The following is a 25709-nucleotide window of genomic DNA, read 5'->3' on the forward strand; positions in this document are numbered from 1 at the left end:
CCTAGAGATGTTCATGCTTCCACATCTCAAATGCTATTGTATCCCTTCTAGACATGTGTGTCTAGCAATGTCTACTGAGTTCATGTGAGCTTACAGGTCTTGAAATTAATATGTTCTGAAAGCAGTAGAGAAATACCATCTCTTCAAAGAAGTTAGCTTATCTCAGAAGACTTCTTTTTTAATGATGGCAACAACCTGAAAAACAAACCCTTTAAGCTTGTCCTTTGCTGCCAAAGGACAAACAAGTATGCAATCATTGTTAATGTTCTATTTCTTTGATCTGTTTTTTTTTTTTTAATTAAAGAAATTCTACAGTACTAGTTCATTCCCTGTAAGTGAAATGTTGGAAAATTCTAAAAATAGTCTCCTCTGCTAGAAAATAAAAAGTCAGTAGATATAATTTTATTCAAGTGAATCATATCTCTGTTAAAGCAAAATGCATAGGTTGAAATACATTGCTGGTGGACGATAAGCTGAACATGAGTCAGAAGTGCCACTGCAGCAACAAAGGCAAATCGGATCCTGAGCTGCATCTACAGGGGCATTACTAAGAGCGATAGAGAGATAGAGATGTGATTATCCCTTTCTACTTGTTGTGTGTCCAGCGGAGGTCCAGTTCAGGTCCCCACAATTTGAGAAAATGACCAGACTGGAGAGGGTCCAAAGAAAAGCCACAGAATGATCAAAGGCTGGAGATCATACCCTGAGAGAAAACACTGAAGTAGTTAGGTCTTTTCTCTGTGGAGAATAGAAGACTTGAGAGGACCCCATCATAGTCTCCAGTACTTTCTGAGCAGCTACAAAAAATATAGAAACCCTGTCGTCACAAGGAACTACATGTAGCAGACAAGGGGCAATCAGTAAAAGCTGCACTGGGAGAAGTTTCATCTCAAGAAATATTTTTTTTACAGTAAAAACAATCATTCACTGGGCAACCTCCCCAGGGACATGGTAGAGTCCTGTTCACTGGAGGTTTTCAAGATGATATTGAGCAGGGTGATAGATAATCTTGTCTAGGCTCCCTTTCCCATGAAAGGTTGGATGAGATGATCTTTTGAGTCTTTTTCAACCTGGACTGTTTTGCAGTTACATGTTTCTCTGATATGTGTATAAAGCAAAATTCTAAGTACAGCATATTTGTTTCTATAATGAACAAATACAAGACTTGATTAGGTACACAGTTCAGTTTCTGGTTGTGAATAGTAACTAGAAATGAAACCCAGGAATATATGACATGTTGTTTTCAAACCAAAATATGAACACTGGACATAAGTAATTAAGCATTCACTGTGTTTTCTTGCAGAATATGCAAATTTGACATTCAAATCAGACTTCTAAAAAAAACTCACCCAAGCAAAACCACTAGGAACACAAGCAGTCCAAAGTTTAAGTCTTTTGCTCTAACTTTAATTACTTCACCACAATTTCGTTTAAGGGCAAGGCACTTTAGTAGGTTATCATTTTGCTCCTCCCAACTGTTTCAAAAGTCAAGTACAATTTCCCCTGACAAAACGTGTAGTGGATGGAATTTTTAGACTGAGAATTTACAGCAGAGTAGCATGCAGGGAATTCATTATAGCTGTGAGAAGGAAGGCACTTGAAGAAGGTGACAGTATTGTTTGCATAATAGGTTTGCCTGTTGCAAACTAAGGGTAACTGCTGAACTGGCTTAATAAATTACATACCTTTTTCAGTAGCTGAAGAGGAGCACAGCAGGTTCTGGAAGTAAGAGGGTCAAAAGGCTGATTATATGAAGTAAAAATCAAAATGTTATGGGATATGCCATTAAAAGGTGCATTTAGCAACACAGATATACACTGCTATTTAACTCAGATTTACAGGACAAAGGAATCTAATGACCTGTAATTCAGAGCCACAAGGCTTTTAGGATGGGAGGATTTGATGTGCCTCTTCTCCCTCAAATGTTGCTGTGCAGCTCCTCCATTAAGACTGGGTCCTAAATTTGAATTGAGCATTTTCAGTAGGTAGTACAAGTTTATGCCCCATGTTAACTTTTTAACATTTAGCTATTAGTCATATATACACAAGTAAATAACAACAGATTATGCTTATTAGATTTAAAGTGGGAAAGGACCAAGATAGGTGATACTGGTTCAGGAAACAAAGTTGCACTACTCTCTAGATTAAAGTCAGTGGGGAAGGAAAAGGACCACAGTGAAATAAAGATCACATTATGTCCACTGCACCTCTGGATGCTATGAAATGAAAACTGAAGTTCTAAGCCTGAGCCGAGTGAATTCGATCTCTTCACTTTTTTGGGGAGGGTGGAGCTGTTCAGACTCAGAATTCTCCTTGGCTGGTTTAAGCTACCTTTGGTGTGAAGTATCTGCAGAGCAGATTCAGCCTAGGACATCATTAGGGTTAGCAAGAAATGTAAAGAGAAGAGTAGAAAAGCATTAACATATCAGAAAATCCATATCCACACATGCACACACATATATAAAGGTCCATTGGATCTTGCTAGCATCTTCAGTAACAAACACTGCTATGAAGATATTGCTGCCCATGTGCACTCTGGCACTGTTGATCTATCCCATTCACACAATATGTCTCTTTGTCTTTTGTTTTTCTGGGATTCTGTCAGTTCTAGAAAATGGACAGTACTCTTATTGAGTGTCTTGAATCCAAAATTCTGTTTGACAGTCATTGCAGGCTTCATGTGCAGCAGTCTTTGTCAAGAAGCACAGTGATCTTTACATAAACAGGCTGACCTTTGTAACTGGCATTTTGTCAGGATGGGCTGAAGGTGGGAGCGGGAGGAAAGAGGGGAAGAGGAGCCTGTGCTACTTGTTGCTGCAAGAGAAATTGTATTCTAAGGCAAAGAGGCAAGATGGTAAGCCTTTCATTTTTATAACTGCATAATGAATCATACATATGCAACAGCTACTACACTTGAACACTGCATTTTTTTCTTTACTAACCATAATATCCTTCCTTTGGTCCTTTTCTCTCCTCTGCTGTAAAACAAAAAGACAATCAAAATTAAAGCATGCTGAATCATTGGTAATACCAGACCACTCCACAATTCTTTAGTAAAAGATATATATATATGTGTGCATATATATATAAAAAACCATGCTGACAGGAACAAACCAATGTGATGCCAGGGTAATCTTGGGTTTCTTCAGTTGCTGAAGATTGCTCTCACAACAGATTCTGGAAACATAAAACTGACAGAACTGCAAATGTATCGGAATGCTTCACACTGGAGCTTAGACAGGTAACTGAGAGAAGACAAAAACCTTGGTCAAAAAGCTCAATAGCAATTACAGTCTCTTTTAAAGACCCCACGTAGCACAATGGACAAGTGCTGGTGTATTACTGATGGTTACTCCATATTGTCCAAAGTATATACATCACATAGTCTATATGGTCACTGTAATCATAGGAAGCATGGTGTGTCATACATGCAGGGATGCCAAAGCTTCTGCAGGCCATTCCCTGACACGGATGGGCTTTCAGTTTACTAGTACCAAGCTCTCAGCCTAGCTATACATAAGGAAATACGTTTTTATTAGCCATAAACGCGAGTGGCTGCTTACAGCACATATGTAGGGGAGGGGGCACCAAGCTCCATAAATGCTGTCGCTGCCTTCCCCTCCCACACACACACCTTGAAATTCAGCACACACTCTGGAGCCGCTATGCGAGGACAAGAGATTTTTCCACCGAGCCATCTCGTGATTTCCATACAGAGAGCCTAGAAGCGCCGGGAAAGGGGGGATGAAGGGAGGATGCTTCACCCAGGGCAGGGAGGGTGCATGAGTGATAAGCAGGAACATTTCCGCCCATCCCTCACTCCGCAAATGCTTATCGCCGTGATGTCCGCCTCCCTGCATAGCTCCGAGAAGCCGGTTCCCGACGCAAGGGGCCCAGCCCCTCTGCTGCCTTTCCCTGTCGGGGAGGGAAAGCGGGCTCAGTCCGGGACAGGGAAGATGGAGCGGCCACAGCCGGGAGAGCAAGCAGGCGCAGAGTGCGAACAGGGAGAACCGGCTCCGGGGGAGCCTGGCTGCGGAAAAATTAATAATAATAAAAAATCTGAAACAAAGGCTTGGCCGAGGGGAGAGGGAAAGGCTGGGAGCTGGGGTCCTCTTACCCGGTCGATACCGCCGCTGTGGCTCGCTGGATTGCGGGTGAAGGAGGAGGAGGAACGGGAGCTGCGCCGCACAGCAGCCAGCTAGCTACCCCGGCCCCGTGCCGTGCCCTCACGGGCTGTGCCTCGGCCCCGTGGGCTGCCCTTGGCAGTGCCATGCTCTTCCCCAACACCCTTCCCACCGCCTCTGCTGCCATGTCGCCCCCCCCCCCGGTGGAGCGGCAGAACCAGGTCCGTCCGCGCCCCGCTCCGCGACTCCGCGCGCCCAGCCGCGCAGGCGGCCCCCTCCTCCTCCTCTCCCGCCTCCCTCCTTCCCCGAGGGAGATTGGAGAAGTCCTGCAAATCCTGACCCCGGCGCGGGGAGCTCTGCGGGGAGGGCAGCTTCGGGCTTCACCCGGCGTCCCCTCCCTGGCGCCCCAGCCCGCCCCTCTGCCGCAGCTGGCGGGATGAGACCCGCTTTCGCCCCTCTCCGGACCGCCTAGGCTCTCTACAGCCTCCCACTTCTCGGTGCTGTCTTGTCATTGCTCTACCTGCCTTGGTAAAACCCATCTCTTCCTGCCCGCTGTTGAGATCCCACAGTTTGCTATCCTTTGCTTGAGGATCACTACCACCACCACCAAAAAGCCCACCCCAGCCCTAGTAAATCCTATCCCTCCTCTCAACTCTTCTCGCTATTCGGATTTCCTTCGCTTTCTCCTCCCTCCCGCCGCCCCCCCCCCCCCCCCCCCCCCCCCCCCCCCCGCCCTTGGGTCTTGAGCCTCTCTCCCCGCTACACACGCACAGTGGCACGCACGGTGTGAATGGTTTCGTTATACTTGCTGTTGTGCTACACAGAGCTGCTGATGTTTTCCAAAGTCCCACCACCATGCAAAGCTCTCCTTTAGCTTGAAGCCGATGATCATGGACTATATGCTTAGAGTCGAGATGCATTTTGCTCACAGCCGCCTCGCTTCCTGCAATTTCACTCGGTAAGTAGGCTTTAATTCACGTTCAGGTTGCTTGTTTTCAGGAAAAACAAAGCAAAGCAACATCTCAATGGCCTCGCCTTGCTTCTGAACATTTCAGTATCCTGGCGGGCTCCACTTTCTAAACTCGAAGAAATTACGAAGCACCAATCCTGCTTGCCTACATCCATTCCGTACGTTAGTCACCGCTTTCGGCGCTGAGTTGCAATCCACACCGCAGTCTCACTCCCACAGTCTTTACTATCACCCTGCTTATTCATCACCTTTTATTAATGTTTTCATCAGGCACTGTACCTGCTACATTCTCTAGTTTAACCCTTGCAGATACAGCTGCTCTTATGGATGCTGGAAAGGCTCAGTATTTCTCCTCGTGTTGGAGGGTGGACAGAAATCGCTGGTGGTTAAGGGAGTCGTGAGCGTGTCTAAAGGAGTGTCTGGAAGTCTGCGTGGGGAGATAAAGTGGAAAAGTTCATTACCCTTTCTGACTCCCTGAAGAAGCTTGGATTAGGAGTGGGGAATTATTCTCCAGAAGGGATAGGAAAGGATTTCCAGGCTTAATTAAATCTGTCTTGTCGCTTGTGCTCGAAGGTGACAGCCCGCCGGGCTGCGCGGGCTGCGGCTGGAGGGGGAAACAGCAGCTGCTCCTGCCCTGCCGCTCCTGCTCCCGTTTCACGCTGCTCCTGCCCTGCCGCTCCTGCCCTGCCGCTCCTGCTCCCGCTTCACGTCCTTCCCGCATTCCTGAATCCCGTTACACCTCCTGGTTTTATGTATCACTATTTTCTGGAATACCTGCATTTTCCCCTGGCCTGAGGAGCTCAGCCCAACGTATATACGTACCTGCCGCGTTTCGAAGGATAGACTATCTTTTGAATCAAATAGGGGCTTCTGTACTTTGTAAGAAAAATAGAGGAGAGCACCAAGAAATAAATACTTTTTTATTAAAAAGGGGACAAGTGCCTTCAGGGCGCTATTTGTGTTTAATACTTCCAGTATTTCTGTATTTCTAATTAGCGGCAGAGATCCTCCCACGATCAGTAGCAGAAGGTGGGCAGGGAAAATGTTACTTTTCACAAGGAGGTATTCACTGGGCTTTATTTAACTCTATCGTGTGGTGTGCAGGATAGGTGTGTGTGTGCGTGCGTGTACAGTCGTGTCTCCAAAGTAGTGAGTGCAGACATCACAAGGAAGGTGCTAAAGGCTTGCGAGCAGGTAGAGATGCCAGGAAGAGATACAAATTTATTGCCTGGTGGCAAGCAGAGGACGGGAAAGATCAGTGCCTCCTTCAATACCGTGCTCGTGAGAATGCTTCCCAGTCGCCTCCTTCCCCCCCCCCCCCCCGCCTCCAAATTGCTGGCTGGTGTAGGGAAAAGGGGAGTGAAGAAGCCCTTCAGGCGTGAGATCCAAAATTCATCCTTCCTCTAGATCTTCTCTACTCCCGGCAGCTCGAATTCCCCCGTCTACTCCTCTTCTTATCTAGGCGTCCTTCTTCCAGTGTCTCTCCTCCAGGACGTTTTCCCATCACCGTCACTGCCGACCTGCCGCCCCTGCTCCCGCCTGCCCCCCGCCCCCCCGCACACACCTCCTCCTGCCCCGGGGCCCTTCGCACGGGACTCAGGTAGTGAAACAAATCCCAGCCATTTCTCCTGAATTATCCGACTCTGACGCTGCTGCGGCTGTGATCCTCCCGCACCAAGCTGCTCAGGAAAGTTTACTTGCAGTCATACCCTCTTCCCTTCCTAGGTATAGAGGATTACGTGGGTAAGTGCGTTTCAAAAGTTCTACCTGATTTTCAATACCCTTTTTTTTTTTTTTTTTTTCCTAACCTTGGGGAGAAACAAACAGCCAAAACTGTGAGTCCTGAGAGATTTACTCGCTGTGGGAATACCTCACCCAGTGAGCATCACCTCGTCGTGCTAGTTAAATGGTAGCGCTCTGCAGAAGAGATTTATGTGCCTATCAGCAGAATATTTCCCGGGTTTAAGAGCACTCTATTTTCCCACTGTGCCGACGGGAGTGAGAGATGGTAGGACACAGGATGGGGGCAGCTGAGTTGTTTAGATCACAGTCACTGTAATGGATGGCAGTAAAACGGTGCCTGGGCAGTAAACCTGACACAGGTTGGACCGGGTGGTGTTTCTGTGCGAAGCAGAAGCCAAGAGGGGGACACGCCAAAACCCTTGCATACAAACATCAAATAAATCAATGCAATTAATGTGGGCTTAATGGGCGATTGCAACAAGCAAGCGTGAGGTATGCTGAATAGAGAAGATTGTCATTAGCCTTGACGGTTCATTTCCAGCGTTCAGCCCTCCCAGACTAGAGGATACCCTCATATCGGGCTGGATGACTCAGAAAAATACCGGGATGTCAGGTAGGAGCCTGGCTGTTTTGCTTTGCTCTGGCTGGTTCTTTTGCTTTTTGTGCAAAACACTGGTAGTGTGATGCCTCCCAAACCCCGTGGCCCATTCCCAAGGGAATGGTCCCAAACAGCCTTCATTTAGGTGTCCAGACTACCTGCTTGTCTGTCTGATTTCACTGCCAAGGATTACCTCTGCTTCCTCTGCTACCTTCATCTCCCCTGGAGCTGTGTGGCTTTGGGACTCCTTTTTGGCCAGGAGTTAATTTCTTAATTTTAACTATTGCCAGTGCAAGGCAAACACCCAAGGAGGGGGCTTTGTTGAAGGAAACACCTGTAAAGATGTATGTCAAAGTCCAGCCTGACTGGTCATCCACCCGCACTTAACCCTACATTCAAGTCGTGCTTGTCCTCGGGGCGAGGTACCATGGGGGGGGGGTGTGGGGGGTGTGGGGGGTGGGTGCTCTACTCCAGCCTAGAAAACACCCATGTGTGCAGGCTTGCCAAGGCTGCCGACAGCGGGGAGGGAGAGATACTTGACCAGAACCAGTTAATCAAGGGTTGCAGGGTGTTCCAAGCATGATCTCCGTGTCACCTCATAGATGCACTAGCCAAGCCTAGGCAACAGAAGCATGAACTACATGTAGCATGGTGTAAAAAGCAAGGTAAAGAAAATAAGGCGTATACTGTATGTTGGAAGACGGGAGTTGGGCTTCTTTGGGCTATCATTTCTGTGCTATTTAGAGACCATCCTGCATTTAAAAAGGTAAAAGCTTTGTTAACAGCAATCTGTATTGTTGTTCACATCTGAATTCAAGTACATTTTCTGTGTACCTTTCATTAAGTATTAAAACTGTGTAGTGCACAGAATGGGAAGAAAGTGTAATATGGTATGATTCACTGTTTGGGAATCCTGTCGAAAGACTATGTCAGTTTCAAGTTGCAATGATTTCTTTTAGAGATTAAGCAAGTGTATGCATGTGAAGTAAATTCATGACTGGCAGAAGAATGTATATGATAAGTGAAGGATGTTCCATTGTAGCATCAAAATCAGTCATGGATCCATATCAAATGAAGGCCAATATGAGATAGATCTGATTTTGAAAAAAATATGTAGAGTATTTCAGGAACATGTATCTGACAAGAAAGTCTGTCAGAAGAAACAAAAATAACTTATTTCCTAGAAAAGCCCGCATCTAACTATTTAAAAATGTCATCATAAAAGAATGCTATAAAAAGAAGTGAATTCAAAACCTTATAGTCTGCATTTTCAAACATGAGTGACACTGACACATTAAGTACGCAGAAACAAAGATAAGATGGCCCTACCTTCATTTACAAGATAAAAGAAATAAATTCGTAGGAGCAATCCATTTAGATATCAGACTTTACAGACTACTGTCAATGCTCAACTCCAACCGTACATGTAGTTACTTCTTTTAAATATGTGCTCTATCAACTTTACTGTATTCTCAGAGACCTAGCTTTGAGAATAGAAGCATTTGACTTCTGTCTCTTCCTCTCTGTATTTCAGTGTAGCAACAGAAGTGTAGTCTTAGATGCTGTGGTGGTGCTGTCTAATTATCAGAATTCCATAGCAAAACTACCTACAAATTTTTGCCTTCAAACATTTTTCTCTAAAACATGTACATAATTAAAGGGATGGGGCGTGGGGTGGAGGCACAAAATATGCTATATTTTCTGTAAGCTGATCCACCTCCAGTGAGAGCTAACTTCCACAACAGACACTGAGTTCATCAGAGTTGCTTTGTTTGGGGTGCTTGTTCATGAAATACTGAAACACTGTGAACGAAAATGTTAACTAGGAAACATGGAAACAAGCAGCTGGGTGTTCTACAGATCTTGCTGCAGAAGGCAGCATTTGTACAACAAGCCAACAATAAAACTTGAGGATCTTCAAATGATATAATGGCCCCATTTCATCCTCTTCTATTTTTTCTACTATGGTCTGAATGCTGTTGTGAAGAATCAATTACAGAAGTCTACTCATTGTTTACACCAATGTGTGTCTGAAAAGTTATTTCTTTAGTCACATACATTGCAGTGACTTTTCACTCCTCCCAGCCCCGGGTAGAGATGATGATTTATGAGGCTAAAATATCTTTTACTCCATTTGGATTAATTTGAAATTCAGTAATCGTATCTGACTATGATCAGTCTAAGAAATTTCTTGTTTGAGATGCAACACCTACTGAAAACAAATGAGAGCCCTTTTCATCAGCAAGCTTGCTTTTTCAGCAGTTGTTGAAAATCTAAATGGAAAATTGGAAGATCAATCAATTTCCAAAATTTTTTGCTTAGAAGAAAAAGGGAGTGGTAGAAAGTATTAGGTGATACTTTCTGGAAACATTAAGGGTTTTCTAGCCATATGCCTAATGAAGCCCTTTCTTGTTCATTCATATGAGAGCAAAATCATTGGAAATACGTTTTGACAAATTTAGCCAAATACTCTTTTAAAAAGTTGTATTAAAGAAAACTGTCATGCTAGACTGCTGCAGGTAGCCTAACTTGCAGCCAGTCATTTTATGGGGAAGTTATCTTACTTTTCTTCTTGATCTCACCGTTTACCATCATAAGAGAGAGCACTTTTCAAAAATAAAGTTGCAACCACATTCTCTTTGTAGCATTGTTTTCCTGTTGTCCAATATGTCTGCTGTTCAGTGAGGGTCTGATTTTGTACGATTAAAAAAGATCAGAGCATTGTTCTTAACTTCGCTGAAAGCAAGATCAATTTCCAAAATAATAATTTGGAACCAAAATCAACCTCAGATTTAGAGTTAAAAGAAGAAAGCATCATGAAGATACATGCTGCATACTGAAGAATGTAAGGCTTTGCATATCTTGGGTGAAATAACATTAAAATACCAAAGAACTGGAGGATTTTTAACCTGATCTTATGTCAATTTAGGTCTCAGTTCTCTATCATAATTGATAAATCAGCATTTCTCTATATGAAATTGAGGAACATTGAGAGCTCTATTTTTTGAAGTGCCCCACTGAGCTGCAGGAATTCAGTATCTTGTGACTCAAGTCATCGTACTGCTGAAAAACCATAATGTGAATAATTTGGTCTCTTAGCTCTGAAATTAATCATTTATGTGTACCATAGTAAGTGTGCATACATAAACATAGTTTGCATATACATATGTATACATAAATATAAATATGTATGATTTGCACTATCCACCCCTCCACACACATGGTTTGGTATAATTACTCTTTTGCCCTATCTCATATCATGTGATCAATTATTTAGCACAGTCTTTTTCCCATCTCCTATTGAAAGTCTCCACTTGCTCTGTGTGCCACTGATGAGGTAAGAAGGACATTCTCTGCAATGTTAAAGTTTTTCATGTTTAACTAATAAGCCTCTCACAAAGGCCAAGATTTCGTTTCACCTTCAAAAGATTGACCAGGTATATATACTGTTAGCTAAAATAAGACTATTAAACTGCAGTGCTTTCTCTTATAATGAGGTGAGCTCCTAAGACTTGTCAGTCAGATACCTTTACTGTAGCAGTTACATTAATGATGATTAGAAAATTCTACTAATTTGCAGTAACACCTTCACTGCCATGCCTATCAGCACTTGATTAATGAGAAAAGTGATTTCTTAGGTATTTATTATACATTGTCAGGTAAAGGACCTAAATCTGGGGAATCTGAACGCTACTCTGTACCTTTAATCCCTTAATAGTCATGTCTACTGAGAACTCTGTAGAGCTAAATTAAGCTCTTTCAGCACACATAAATCTAGCAGAAATAACAAAAAACAGCTGGTTAACTGAACATGGATGAAGTCAAAAGGGATTAATAAAATACATTTTAAATATATTCTTCATATATTCCCTCCCTCCCTCCCCTTTCTCTATTTGAAATCTCTATTTTCAAAAAGGCTTAACATCACTGGTAAAAAGTACTGCTGCATGCTGGAAAACGGTATTGTGGATTAAGATGGCAGCCTAAGAGTTTACTTTTAATTAGCTATTTTTCACCTAAAATGTTACTGAACCCTGTTAACAGTTTGGAGGACAGACGGAACAAATCTTTATTACAACAAGTTTTCTCTTATATAATTTTGTCTTGGACTTTGAACACGAAAATTTACATACATGTAGCTTATCTATATATGCATACTTTAGATTCTTGACAGTGATCATATCAGCACCTGTATTTACTTACAGTAAAGATTTAAAAACAGTGCAAGCAAAAAGAGTTCAATCAATTGTTCTTCCATCTTGAACTGTTGGATGATCTGCGGGGCAGGGTTTATACCCACCACTTTTCCACAAGAATGTGCAGATGCTCAGCATTTTTTGGATTAATCACCTTATTCCTTAGTTTTGTACCAACATTTCTTATGAATATGGTTGTTTATGTAAAGCAGCAATATTTATGCATGTGGAAACTCATCCTTCTACTAGCCTCTGGAGATTATGAATTTATTTCACATAGAGCTATTAGCTGGTGATGGCCATTAGTCGGTGATGTTCCCTTTTTTAATCACTGCTCCTGTGGGATATGAATCTGACTCACTGGCTTAAAAAGTAAAAGCTTTAGTAACTTACTAAGTACCCTTTAAGCTATCTGTTAGCACAAGTTTATTAGATTGATTCACATTAGTTGAAGAGACAGTAGTGGCTTTTTTTTGAAATGTGCTCTTATTCTTAAAACAACTTAATTCCTTCATGCTGGTTTGTCTTGGACAGGCAAATTCTAGAACACTTTTCCCCCCACACCAGTCTTTCTGGAGAAAAAAAAAAAGGCTATAATAAAGAAAGTCTATGTTCCTCATACTTAGAGAAACTGCAATGATCTGTAATCTCTAATAAACAGACTGTGTGTCTCTTACTCTGAACTATATAAAGATACCAGCTGAAAGTTTAAAGCTTTTCAGCATTATCTTAACACCTTTCTACTAAATCAGAATGTGTTTTTCTATGGGCTACAGCAAGAAATAGTGATAATTTTTTTAGGGTACTAACATGGTTTTAGACTATCACGTAGATAAAAGACAGTAGGGAGATTGTAATTTGTGATAAAACTTTAAAGCCCAGACTTTCTTTCTGTGTAACATGATGTTCACAAGAAAAACATCTTTTAACAGACAGCCTTTTTTTTTTTCTAATTCTGTATTTTTTTCTAAACTTGTCAAAAATCAGGACTTACAAGGAAGCTCTGGTGTTACATGAGATAGCAGGCTGCCCGCTACATGTGACATAATTATTACTTGTACAATCAAGTTTTGTGTATTATCCATCTTGAGGAGCAACTAGGTTCAGACTGGCTTGCTGAAGCCTGTATCTTAGGTCAGTCAGCCATTAAGTCCCCACTCTTACTATAAAAAAATTAATGGCTATAACATGAACATTTAAGAGGATCTGGCTACTGCCCATATAGCTATAGGCTTAGAATGTTGCAGCAAAGGGACTTATGAAAAGTCACATAGCAGTTTATGGTAGGATCTGATGTAGAATTATGGTCTCTTGAATTCTCTGTAAGTCCTGTCTAAAGGCTTGCATAACAGGAAATAAGTTGTTTCTGACAGGAGAACAGGCGCAATGTATGGTTTTTTTTTTTGTGGTTTTTCTTTTCTTTTTTTTTGTTTTGTTTTGTTTTGTTTTGCTAGCATAAATAACTTGGAGTTTAGGAACCTGAAAACTATTTTAAACATCCGTTTACACCAGCTGAAAACAAGATACATCATCTGTGAAATCAGATGTAAAATATGCTATGAGCTCTGGAGCACTTTTATCTCAAAAGGCATGATAGAAGAGCAAGCCAAAACCATTACCATTCTACTAGATAACAGTGTTAATAAATAAAATATATGTAATCATGCATTCTTATTGTAATGTATCAGAAAAGTGCACTGAAAGGAAAATATCATCCCATTAGGTCTTTATGGAGATTATTTCTAACTACTGGTCTAAGCTGTAACCACTTATTTTCACATGGAAAATAAAATCAAGAAAGGTGGAAATCCTTGATCAGATATCACTTAACTAAAATTGCAGGACTATATCTCATGCCTGAGCCAGAGCTCCTAAACTAAGAAATGAATTCTTAGAAATATCCAACCCCCCCCCCCCCCCCCCCTTATTTTTGTGCTAACATTTCAAAACATAAACAGGATTATGGTTTAGGTTAAGTAATTCTGAGGGCATGGAAGCACATGAATCTAGGCTGTAAACTAGATTTTGTAAATACGTCCGTATTACAGTCAATAGAGTTCAATTCTTCTTTGGCCCTCTTAAGACCAGAGAACAGCTACGCAGCATTATTTTTTTCTCTTCATTGCTGTACAAACAATATTAGCACTTCAGCAGCTTCAAAAACCTGTTTTTGTCTGAGACTGACAATTCCTTTCCTCTTCATCCTTTTTTGAAGGTTTGTTGCAGAGTCTCCAGAAACAGAAATTTTAAGTAGCCACAAAAATAGTCAGCCACTCTGTTAGCAGAATGACCAACTTCATTTTATGACTTTTTTTCATCCAATAATTTGAAGTTACTCTATAGACATTAATTTCCTGAACAGAAACTATAATTAAAGAAGCTTAAGGGACTTGTTAATGTTTATACGGTAAAATTGCAACTATAGTTCAAGGTAACTCTGCTCCAAATACTCTCCTTCCTCTTTAAACTGAATCTTCTTCAGCTCAACAATTTGTTGAGCAAAGTTTCCTTTCACCCCATCTCAGTTTAATATAAGTTCTTCTGCATTAGAAAAAAATCAGTTATATCTGGATTGGTCCTCAGACTTGAAAACCTAAAAGCTTTAGTGTACAACCTGTAAATAGCTGCTTCTTCCCATTCTAGATGATGACAACTGAAGCAGCCCAGGGTTTTAAAACTGGTAGAAGGATGAAATTAAACAGATAAAAGCTGTTTGTTACTCTGATGTGGTTGACTGGATATAGGTATCTTAGATGTGTCTTTTCATAGCTGGTACTTAGTTAATAAATTGGGCCAGAAAAGTGTCTGGGGACTAATAGTTATAGATGAAAAAGAGATACAATACTAGAACTAGTATTTCATGACTTTTCAATGATAGTTTAATACTTAATTTTAGGGTGTACTCTACAAATCTTAAGGACCTACTTAATTGCCATTGAAACATACCCCCCATTCTAGCAGTGAATATTAAACATTTTAGGTTAAAAATTGAGTTTAAAAAAAATCTAGTAAGCTGGCATGCAAGCTTCTAAATATGTCTCCTGTTAGGATTTTTTCCAAACTCAAATGCTCCAGTATGCAAAATTTTATGTCACAGTGACACGTGACAGCTTGTGCCTGAGGAAATACTGGACCAGGAACTCTTCATATGCTATTCTTTCCTTTTTCTGTAGCACAGACCCCAAATGTATTCAAAGAGAGCTTGTTCTGTTTCCATTCTAACTCTTTCATACCATCAGATGTTTTAGCTGGAAATTTTTGAGTTACTTGGCCGAATGTTTATCTTAACTTGTGCAATGGGAGGGTGATTAAGGCTGAAATGTCAAGTACATTTCTACATGTACAGTTTTTTTTTGCTCAGTCCATATGCACTCATGTGTTTGGAAATTTAAAGACTTTATCCCGTATGAACTTTTATCAATGCTAAAGCACAGCGATCCAGTCTAGAGCAGGTTTAAAGCTCTCAAAGCAGCTTTTTTTTTTGTTTCCTGTGGCTTTGTGGTATCCTGGATATCAGTGGTCTGAAACCCAGGGCTTTGTCAGGGTCCTGTTTTAGCTGTTCCAGAAATTCATTTGATTTTGTCTCCTTATGTGCTGATGGATTTTTGTCTTCCAAGGGCTTAGGTACCAGCCCCTATCTAAAGATAAGGAATTGAGACACTGTGAAGACGGGGGGATTCTTTCTCTCTGTTGTGCACCTTCACAATTTACGCTTGATGCTTTCAAGTGCTTTCATAAACCATGCATTCTGCCTTTACATGGTAGAGAAGAGTGGCTCCTCATGGCTCATGAGTGCAGAACGAAGGCTAAAGCAGCGTCTGCAGCCAAGCTAGGCGCCAAGCAGCGCCACAGCGACCTCCAGGCAAAGATCTGTGCAGCCAGGCCTGAGGTCCAGCCAGCAAGCCCAAGCACCATTGAGGGCGCTGTGGCAGTCACACCAGCACCACTCATGCAGAGACCGAAGGTACAGCAGACCCCAGCCAGCCTCCAGGGCGGGCAGAGGTACCAGATGAGGCTGGTCAGGATGACTGAGGCCTGTTTGTGCACTCAAAGCCCTGACAGCTAATTTCTTCCCTTCAGTATATTTGTTGAAGGAATAGATTGACTTGTTAAGGCAGAAAGACTGAAATTGCAATTTGGGGACACTGCCCTTACGTTATCAGTTAAAGCACATAAGGATCCATTTGCACAGGAGGATAAACTTAGATTAACAGATTGAAAAAGTGCCTGAGGGAATTTATACATCATGATCTGGGCAGCAAAGGAAAAAATTAGGTCTTTTACAAATATCAGGCATTAAAACAATTACCTCAGTACACCTGACAGCCAGTGCTTACTTTGAGGGCTAAAGAGATCAGCACTAGCTGTACCGGGATGCAATAGAAATCATGTGGGTGCATCCAATTAAAGACTCACAGGCACTTGCTGGACTGAAATTCTGCAAGGACAGTGCATAGACCTAGGCACATTTGTGTTCAATAGCTATAACCTGCAGCAATCAACTCTCATGTTCCAGACAGACCTGATGATGGCTGCAGAGGTCAATCTGACATATGCTCTCTTTTTCTGTAGGTGCATTTTATATTTCTCTTCTTCTCTGATGACTGGCATGAGGAGAAAAATTGCAGGATTGTTAAAAAAAAAATACAGAGAATCAGAGGTTCTTTTGTTCTCTGTTTCGGCTTTTGAGAACATAGTTACAGGGGTCTTGTCCTTGTTTCACATAGCAAAGAGAGAAGAAAGCTGAAATCCAGCAGAGGACGAAGCTCTATTTGATCAAAGAAAAGATGTTGCTTTAGGTTGCACACAGTCAAAGCAGATACCAGGACCTGATATGAGGACCCCACTTATTTTTAAGCCTAGAACATAGAATTTATTTAAGGATGTTAGACATCGTAGAATTATTTTCTCATTTCATATTTGCCAATGCACCTACTTTTGAGTCTCTGCTCAGGACATTTCCTAGGTCAGGACTTATTGTAGCTCATGACAAATTACAGAGAACAAGCTGATTAGACCCCCTCATTGAGAATCATCTGCTGGCAAATATATTTTGTCTATCCAGATGCCTCCTACTTCTTGTGTAATCACTTACTATAACACAGTGTTCTTATGAGTAGGTCCTGTAGTGCTTTACAAAGGTAGACAACTTGATCATTACACATCATGCTTCAGATGATGAAGTAAAAGCAGAGGTATAAAGTGATAAACTCAGGGTCTTGTAGCAGATAAGAGTAATCTTTGATACTCAGATTATTGTTTTATTCTTTATACAACATTTTTTTTCAAATTTTCAGTGTCAAAATAACTTTGAAAAAAATGGTTCTGATGTATCTTGTCTTTTATGAGCTTCTCTGTTTCCCATTCAGCTGCAGTGAGTAAAATGTTGCTTCTTGACATTGATTTAAAGTTGATATCACTGGTAGCATTCCTTAGAATTTTGTGTAATAGTTAGAATTAACTTCATTCCTTTTTTCCGTGACGTGCAATGTAAAATATCAAGTGTACCCTGTTACATCTCTTATCATACTTCATCAAAAGTAGTAACTTTGAAAGCCCTAAGGCTTATAAGTGAGTAGAGACATGGAATACCAAAACCCTCAGAAATGATAAAATTATGATCTTACTGAAATCTAACCACCTGCAAACAGAATTTTGTATTACACTATCTGTTCTCAGATTTTTTTCTTTGTTTTTAAAGGGCTATATACTTATTAATTACTATATGGATCAGTTCAAAAAAGCTAGGCTTTGTGTTTTGCATAAAAATGTACTGCTTTAGAGACATTAAGGTTTCTAACTCTTGTGGAGAGATGAACATGGTGTTTCCTGATAAGTTACTTATTTCTTTCATTTGAAAGGATGTATCTGAGAATAACAATCTTAAATTTTTATTCCATCATTATGAGAAGTTACAGCCAGGAGAATCCCATGTCAGCATAGAGGATTCTCAACTTGCAATGGAGAGCTTGGACGTTTCAGCATTTTCATGGAATTCTAGTGAACATAAAAAAAAAAGTCTTCAGAGAGACCCTCATCTTCTTTATTTCTGCTGTCAGAAGGATATCTCTGTGAAATTCATAAGGAAAGAGGGATTCACAGAGACAAGGCTGTGCTCCTTTCTGTGGTGCTGAGAGATTGCAATGGCACTGTTCCATGTATAACAGAGGAGAGAGCACCTCAGACCAAGGCCACAGTGCTTTCCAGACTTGCATAACAGAGAGAAACATTATGTTTGTTTTGCACTTGCCAGTGCTCTATTCTTGGGTGATATAAATGCATGGGTTTTACCAGCCATCAGCACCCTTTACATGTTCATAGAAGCTAAGGCTTAGCCATGGGATTTCCAGAAGTCACTGAGTCAAATTAATTTGCATTATTGCTAGTGAGGAAACAATATTTTTCTAACAAAGAATTTAGCCCATTATGCTTCTTGACCTCACTTGAACCTCAGAATTTAGAAGAGAAAGTACTGAAAACTTATTAGAATTTTGAAGTGGTAACTGGGTGAAACCCTGGAGATAACAGAAAGTAATTGTGCTGAGCATCTATAATTGATAGTTGTCCTCTAACCTAGCTCATCAAAGAGGTGGCATATTGACATGACAGTTTTGTTTGAAGATGTCTTCTCTACAGTGTCTTCTCCACTTTAAAATCTTCCAGCTCTATTACTTAACAGGTGTTCGTTTATTTTTCAGCTCTCACATCCCCCACAAAAACCAGCAGGTACTCTACTGCAAATTTAATTCAGATTGTTCCTCCCTGGAGTTCTGTGATGGCTGTTGTAACTCCAGTCTTTGTATGTTCCACATGCCTATAACAGTATTTGAAAAATGTTTTCAGTACATTTGAATTCATTAGAGAATTTGAATATTAAAATTCTGAGATATTTTTCACACTGTAACCTTAGGAAAAATGTTTAGGCTGGAATTTTCTAAATGATTTTTAGTAGGAAATACACATTAAAATCCCTCTAACAGCTAAAAAAAAATCTTAGTCTTGGTCTTTTCATGTCTCAGTTCCTTATTTGTTAATTTGAGGTAAAAGTTTACCTCTCAAGGGTGTTATGATAATTAATGTTATGCAGACTGATTCTACAATGATAACACAATATAGACAAGTGGATAAGTATCAGTTAGAAATGCACACATTATTTTACTCTCCCTAAGGACTAGCAGTATACTTACATTCTTTTAGAAAATACCTTCATATGTCTTTAAAACAAGGAGATTATTTTCTTCTGTAACTACACAGGTTCTTTAAAGGCGTTTTGCCTTTATGAAATGCTGTGAGGTATAGAATTAAGGCAAACATAGGGCATGGCTCTTATCTATTCCTTTTCAAGTGCTCTTTTGATCTAGTTTAGGAGAATGGTACATATACAAAGTAATTCATTTTCCAATCCTAATATTATAATTTTGAATTCAAAAGGGACTCAATTAGTAATCATTACAGTTTAATGGCCTGAAACACTTTAGTGTTAAGGAATACTTAGAAAAGTAAACTCCTACCTCTTGTAATTTAAACCATTACATGATTATTTTCAATCAAAAAGATGATTCAGGAAAAATAGAATGTTATGTCTTAGCTAGTGATTTTATAACTTCAGTAGGTATGGAAATTAAAATTCTCGTTATGCTCTTTGTAGCTTCATTTAATGACAAGAACGTATGCTCAGGGTCTTCCTAATCTGTGAAAAGGATGATGGAGGTGAAAGAGTATGCCATCCAATATATTTTTCTCTGATTTATAAATAAAGATACAAAAGTATCTGTGGATTTTCACTCTGTTGTGATGCAAAACAGAGGAGAAGGACTTGGGGAGTGTTGGTTGATGAGAAGCTAAACATGAAAGTGTTCACTTGCAGCCCAGAAAGCCAACTGTGTCCTAGGCTGCATCAGAAGGAGCATGGCCAGGAGGCCGAGGGAGGGGATTCTCCTCCTCTACTCTGCTCTTGTGTCCTGAAACCCTGCAGTCAGCTTTGGGGTCCCCAACACAAGAGGGATGTGGACCTGTTCACGGAAGTCCAGAGGAGGGGAGGCCACAAAGATGCTCTGAGGACCGAAGCACCTCTGCTATAGAGACAGGCTGAGAGAGCTGGACTTGTTCAGCCTGGAGAAGAGAAGGATCAGGAAAGACCTTAGTACAGTCTTCCAATACCTAAAAAGGGCCTACAGGAGGTTTGGAGAGGGACTTTTTACAAGGGCCTGTAGTAGCAGGACAAGGGAGAATGGATTTAAGCTGGCAGAGAGTAGATTTAGATCCAAGTCCAGGTCATGTTACAAACAGTTACACTTGTACTTAAAAAGACAATAAACCTTAACTATTTCTTTGGTGATATAGACAGATTATTATATTATCAGACTGTAAATTCCTGTTGGTTCCCATGAGCTTCCATGCACTTCTTGAGGTAGCTAACTTCCTTCAGCTGATATGTTCATAATCTAGACAAAAGACTCTTCAGAATATTCATGTCTCAAATATGTGCACAGAGCACATTTATTCAGCTACACCATTTCCATGATAATGGACAGGTGGTACTGAGTGTGCAGAACTGTGCTTTTGGAAACATCCTTTAAATTACTGATGATAAAGAAATTTTTCTTTTGCCAAACAAAGAAAATCATAGCAAGGGGCACTGTAAAGATGTCATGAGTGCTGGTTTGAATGAATGTGAATTAAAAAATGTTTTTCCCTGTACATTCATCACTTAGATAAAGGAATGGTCTTACATGAATATATTTTAATTAATTCTGTGCTGTTTTATCTTACATAGAAAAATAGAAGTATTTTCTTCTATGTTTTTAGGAATTTACATGACTTTGTCATTTCAGTATTTCTGAGAACTTCATGCTCTTGCATAAATGTTTTCACGAAATCTGAGCAAGATATAGAATCATTATCCCATTTCACAGGTATGGGACTGAGGTATAGAGAGAAACTGTGGCTTGTCTTCACTGAGTTCCTACATGAGGCTCTCTAATTATGGTTAATACTTGGTTTTTGGTTGAACACTCAAACCATTTCTTGGGCTCCATTTAAACAGTGTTTCTGATTCATTGTTTTGGAGTGAATTGGACTGAAAGTTAAGTGCTGCTGTAAGGGATACCCAAAATTGCAGAGTCTGGAGCTTGAATAACTTATCGAACTCATCACTGTGGGTAGCTCCAGTGCTACTGATCAATGCAGTCACTCTTTGTCCAGTTACAGTAGTTTGAACAGACTAATGTGTCTGTTTACTATGTTTGTGGTGAAGACAAGCCATTACGTGACATTTCCAAAGACATAAAAAAAAAATAAAAAAGCAACATGGGTCTTCTGATTCTCATCTGTTTCTGTCCAGTATCTGAACTGCAACCTTATGCATAAACATTGATGAATGATTTTGTAGTGATGCTAACAGGCAATAATTCTTGTGTTGCATATTTTTTATTAAAGATTAGCATTATTGGAAAAATACCCAACAATCCCTCCCCTGCCAGTATGTAAAGGTTTCCCTTCAACAGTAAATATTATCACTGATGATGCTAATGAAGACATTAGTTTCACTGTGTTTGAAGCACTGAAACACTCCACTGTTAACTAGCCTAGTGGGGTTTATGCTAATGTAAAGTGTAATAAAGTAGAGGCCACTATCTCTTTAAGCAGAAAGAAAGGAAACTTGTTTCTACTTCCAAGGGATGCCTAGTGTGTGCTTATCTAATTGACTGTGTATTTTGTCTAGGTGTTGAGGGAAAGCTAAGAGAATGAAGGCTCTAAGTCCCCAGTGGAAGCATGATATGGCGATGCAGTGCTGGTGCTGAATTGTTCTCTCTGATGGCTCTATGGGAGTGGATAGCACTGAGTCTTCATTGCTGGGTTTTAGCTGTTGCTGCCGTTTCGGATCAGCATGCCACAAGCCCCTTCGACTGGCTCCTGTCTGATAAGGGACCCTTCCATCGCTCACAGGAATACACAGATTTTGTGGACAGAAGTCGACAGGGATTTAGCACAAGATACAAGATTTACAGGTATGAAGCAAAGGGAAAGCAAATACAGAGCTATCACCCATGGAAGTTGTAAATTATCAACAAGGGTTTCCTTAAAAGAAAGTTTCAGATGTGGGAACAAATCCATAGACATAAAATTCATTGCTGAAATATATACAAGTCCATATATGCACTGTGTACTATGGAAATGCCTGCTTGTGTTTCTATTTTGTTTAAAGAACTATTGGTAATTGAGTATGTTGCTTTAGAAAACATTATTTATTACCTACCTCTACTCTGCCCTTAGTGACATAAAAATGTCCTAACTTATTCAAACACCATGTTTGATTGCAGAGGTCTAACATGAAACACCTTTGATCATGCAACAAGATCCAATTAATTGCTTTCAGTGTGGCTCATCAAGACATAAGCTGAGACATTAAGAATGAAATTGTGGCTCCTCAGATACTGCTGGCAAATCATGGACTTGATTGTACAAATCCGGGCATTTCAAAAATGTCTCAGAAGGTTTAATGTTGGTTTAATGTTAGTTAGGGTTTTCAGAAGCAGTTTTCTAATGCCTGAGGGACTGAACAGTAAGGGTGACTATGAATTTTAACAGAAGTTGCAGGTGTTTGGTCCATCACAAACCTTAGCATTAGGCTGGCCCAATTCAGACTGAGAAAAGAAAAAAACAAAGGAAGACTTCAAAAGTATAGGTCTGCATGAGAATATATGCCTTGCTGTAGAATTGCTTTCATAATTCATTTGTAACCTCCCAGTTTCTAATCTTTTGTGACAGCAGTGGTGAAATACCTTAATAATTTGCAAGAGGTATAACTCAGTAACATTGGGCAGGTTTTTCGAGGACATGGCAAATAGAAAGAAGGGGAGAAATAAGGGAGTATGGTAGACTAAGGACCAAGAAAACAAAACTGTAAGCAGAGAGACCTTTTCACTTCATATTTTTATAGATCCCTCCTGTCAGCAAAGGGATGGCAGCAGGGAAATATAGGACAGATTCTTAACTTCCCTAATAACTCTTCAACTTATAAACTCAGACCACTTTGGTATGAAAATACACGTGCTGATTTTATTTAAAACCATGAAACATTTTGAGCAACTTTCGTACTGATTTAAAATTTCTTCAGTGGTATCCATCTCATTAGAAGAAGGTAAGAATGATATATGCCTATATCATATTTAGCAACATCCAGTGGCCTGTGACAAAACTGCTGGTCTCAGTCTGTAAATATTTAATTTTTAAGGAACTGAATTTATTTTCCTTTTATAAATACATGCAGTAGAGGGCACTCTGTTGCAGGTCAATTTTGCAGTGGGTTTCTTTGCCATATATGGAGAAATTAAACACATTTTGAAAATAAAGTGTGATTTGGAAATATGCTTGATGAAGATGCCTGTCTTAACAGAACAGCATTTCCCAGTATTTACTGCACTTTAAAAGCCAGCTGTCAGGACCAATAATGTAAAGCCAATAATACAGAGACTGAGGCAGCATATTTTATTCTTATTATTCTGTATTAGTCAACACTGAACCAAAATTATCTTACTAAAAACATCAAAGATGGAATTGTATTTCATTTCAGCTCTTTTAATCAGGTCTTTGAGAATTTTTTCTCCTCTCAGCCATCGTTACAGAAGCACTGTTAAATTTTATAAATCTCTAATCATATAACTAATATTTATTTGGGTATGTAAATAGGTTTCAACTTACTTAAATTTACAAAATCCTACAGAAAGTGTTTCTTGTGTTTATTTCTGTCCTTTGCTTATTCTTTTCAAGAAATGAACCAGGAATTCAAAAGAAGCACAAGCTACCTGAAACAAAAGAAAAGCTGAATTTTTTTTTTGTTTAGTCCTCCAAACATAAACCTAACTGCAAAGTTTCCTTCTAAAATATAGTCCTATTAGCAAGTAGTGCAGAACATGGTGACCTTGTTACAAACCTTGCAGTGTAAATTTAATCCCTGTTGCTTTACTGTGAGCTTTCCCAGGCTAAAGGATCTGGAGTCTAATTGGTCTGTTCATTCCCTCACCGATCTTTTACCTAATGAAAATGATCCCTCAGGGACACAGTCCTGAATTGAATGGAGAGGTAAGGAAGGGGAAAGCACAACCTGCATTGACTCAGCTGAATCATATTAGCAAGAAAGAAAGGCAACACTCCAAATAGTGCCAACAGAAGGGACTCCTTTTCCTTTGCTCTTCACTTCAGCCCCTAAAGATCACACATGAGACTTGACATATTAAGTGTAAAGGGGAAGGAAAGTTACCTCTATTAATTTTAACATCCAAGCCAGGTCAAAATCTGTGGGGCTGAAGAAGGGTGAAGGGTGTGAGAGATTCCAGCAGATATTATGTCCCAGTTTGAATCCTTTCTGGTAGGATGTTGGTAACACAGTGGTGTCAGACTGTGTTACCACTGACACAGTGGTAAGACTTCTTTTTTCTTTCTTTTGGTGAAGGAGTTGTCTCCAAAAGAACTGATGGCACTGTTACAAGTAGCAGCTCTCTTTCCGTATATTCAGGTCAATAGCATCCAAGCCATACACAGATGACCCATTGTATCTCTCTGACAAAACTTAACAAGCACTGATACCAGTGAGACCAACCCAACACTGGGACTAGGTGTTTACAATTAACAAGAATTAAATGGTCTCAGTAAAAATATAAAACCAGCAGTGAGCTACACATACTGCATGTAGTATTTTAAAATGTGTTGGAGGAAATTTCAGCAGGAGACTGTAATGGTGTAGAAAAAAATTAAATCTCAAATCAGTAAATTCCCTTTTTTTTTTTTAATTTGAAAATGGCATTCCATCTTATAATCAAGATCCTACTAAAAAGCAGAGAACATATTATTCTGCTTTTGATTAATTGGGTAATGCATATTTCTGTAAATAACAAAGTGCCAGAGATGAAGACCTTTATCCTGCGCCATTGTCTGACACTGATTTGAATGGGATCAAGGTCAAGTAGTGTAGATCCATGAAAGATGTAGAATGATTAAAATCAAGGTAACAGGACAGAGAACTGGAAAAGCACATATTAAAGAAAACAACAAAGAATATTAAAATGAAGATTGCTTCAAACTTAATGGGAAAATTGTCATTATTTCTTAGCTATTGAGTAAAAAAATGTTGTGCCACTTGTTTTTATTCTCTGGTAAGGGCTATGGCAGGAGACATACTTATTTAAAAGTTTAGTTTCACTTAAATATATGTGGCAATTGTTTTCCATAATGTCCAGTAGCTTCATCTTTTTCAGTTCTTAAATTACATAGCCTGTTTGCATTTAAAATAGATGGAGTCCAACTTTTAGCTTAAGCAAAGAACACATTATCACTATACGGACTCTTACGCTCGCATTTCTGTTTTTTTCCCTTACTGTTTTATGCCAACGAGGCAAAAACCAACTGCTTTGTATCCACACCCCTTCATCATTATAAACAAAACTATAAAATGCAGGGATGAAGCCAAAGATTGGCACTGAGGAGCACACTTATTGGCTGAGACCATTTTTTTTTATGAGAGGTCTTAAAGCATAATATCTTTTTAAAGATGAAAGTTAGACTTTCCCTTACCTCCCTATCTAGAATTCAGAGCATAAAACACGCATGTGATAAAAACAACCGATGCATAAATTATGGGAAGGAGCACTTGAAAAATCTACTGTCACCAATATTTTAATCTATACCTATAAGATCAACTAAGTCCATGAGCAAACAAATTGATTCTGTAGTGTGCTTAGCTCCCCAAAGAGAGGAGCTTTTAACATTACAGGATAGAGCTAAAAAAGACAAATACATATGTAACACTGTTTTAATCATGTATTGCAGTACACTAAATAATTGCAACTGATGCTACCAAAATTGTTATAAGTTGGGAATGATGGGCTGGTTATGTTCATTATATGGCAGTGTTGTAGTCCCTATAATTCTTTGAAAGAAATATCCTCTTACAGGAAATTTAATAATTGTCACAGTTTTTGGTTGCATTCATTGCCACTGATCTATGAAGAGAGATGCCAGGAAAGCACCTCTAAATTAGTGGGAATGCTGTGTCAATATTTTATAGAAGGTGGCTTTTG

At 39.9% G+C, this 25709-nt stretch overlaps 2 protein-coding genes across 6 annotated transcripts in view; one reads left to right on the forward strand and one right to left on the reverse strand.

Moving 5' to 3' along the window:
* Positions 1-2436: 2436 nt before the first annotated feature.
* On the reverse strand, positions 2437-4291 carry LOC133268521 (uncharacterized). Of its 2 annotated transcripts, none has more exons than XM_061451745.1 (2): positions 4118-4291; positions 2437-4026 (listed from the first exon to the last, which is right to left on the reverse strand). In XM_061451745.1, exons 1-2 carry the CDS (start codon positions 4270-4272, stop codon positions 3507-3509), a joined length of 675 nt encoding a protein of 224 aa, XP_061307729.1. In that variant the 5' UTR covers positions 4273-4291; the 3' UTR covers positions 2437-3506. The 2 variants fall into 2 exon arrangements, with proteins under 2 accessions (XP_061307729.1, XP_061307730.1); XM_061451746.1 differs by having other exon boundaries at positions 2437-4030.
* Positions 4292-4851: 560 nt separating this feature from the next.
* BRINP3 (BMP/retinoic acid inducible neural specific 3) overlaps positions 4852-25709 on the forward strand; it is a 209899-nt gene continuing 189041 nt past the window's right edge. The window contains exons 1-2 of one of the 4 annotated variants that reach the window (XM_061451748.1): positions 4852-5082; positions 21356-21641. In XM_061451748.1, coding sequence (XP_061307732.1) covers positions 21406-21641 — 236 coding nt within the window. In that variant the 5' untranslated portion in view covers positions 4852-5082; positions 21356-21405. Of the gene's footprint in view, positions 5083-6688; positions 6838-21355; positions 21642-22457; positions 22537-25709 lie in introns of those variants that run through there. The other 3 variants (XM_061451749.1, XM_061451750.1, XM_061451751.1) reach the window with 3 other exon arrangements.

Source organism: Pezoporus flaviventris, unplaced genomic scaffold (assembly GCF_033815535.1).
Source record: "Pezoporus flaviventris isolate CSIRO_AGI_PZ_B2104156 unplaced genomic scaffold, CSIRO_AGI_Pfla_v1 ptg000013l, whole genome shotgun sequence".
NCBI classification, from domain to species: domain Eukaryota; kingdom Metazoa; phylum Chordata; class Aves; order Psittaciformes; family Psittacidae; genus Pezoporus; species Pezoporus flaviventris.

Bases quoted from the DNA above. Each gene is read 5' to 3' on its own strand.
- LOC133268521 (XM_061451745.1), bottom strand. From the start codon at position 4,272: ATGGCACTGCCAAGGGCAGCCCACGGGGCCGAGGCACAGCCCGTGAGG. The intron at 4,027-4,117 runs GTAAGAGGACCC...TTCCGCAGCCAG, and splicing joins ACAGCGGCGGTATCGACCGG to GCTCCCCCGGAGCCGGTTCT.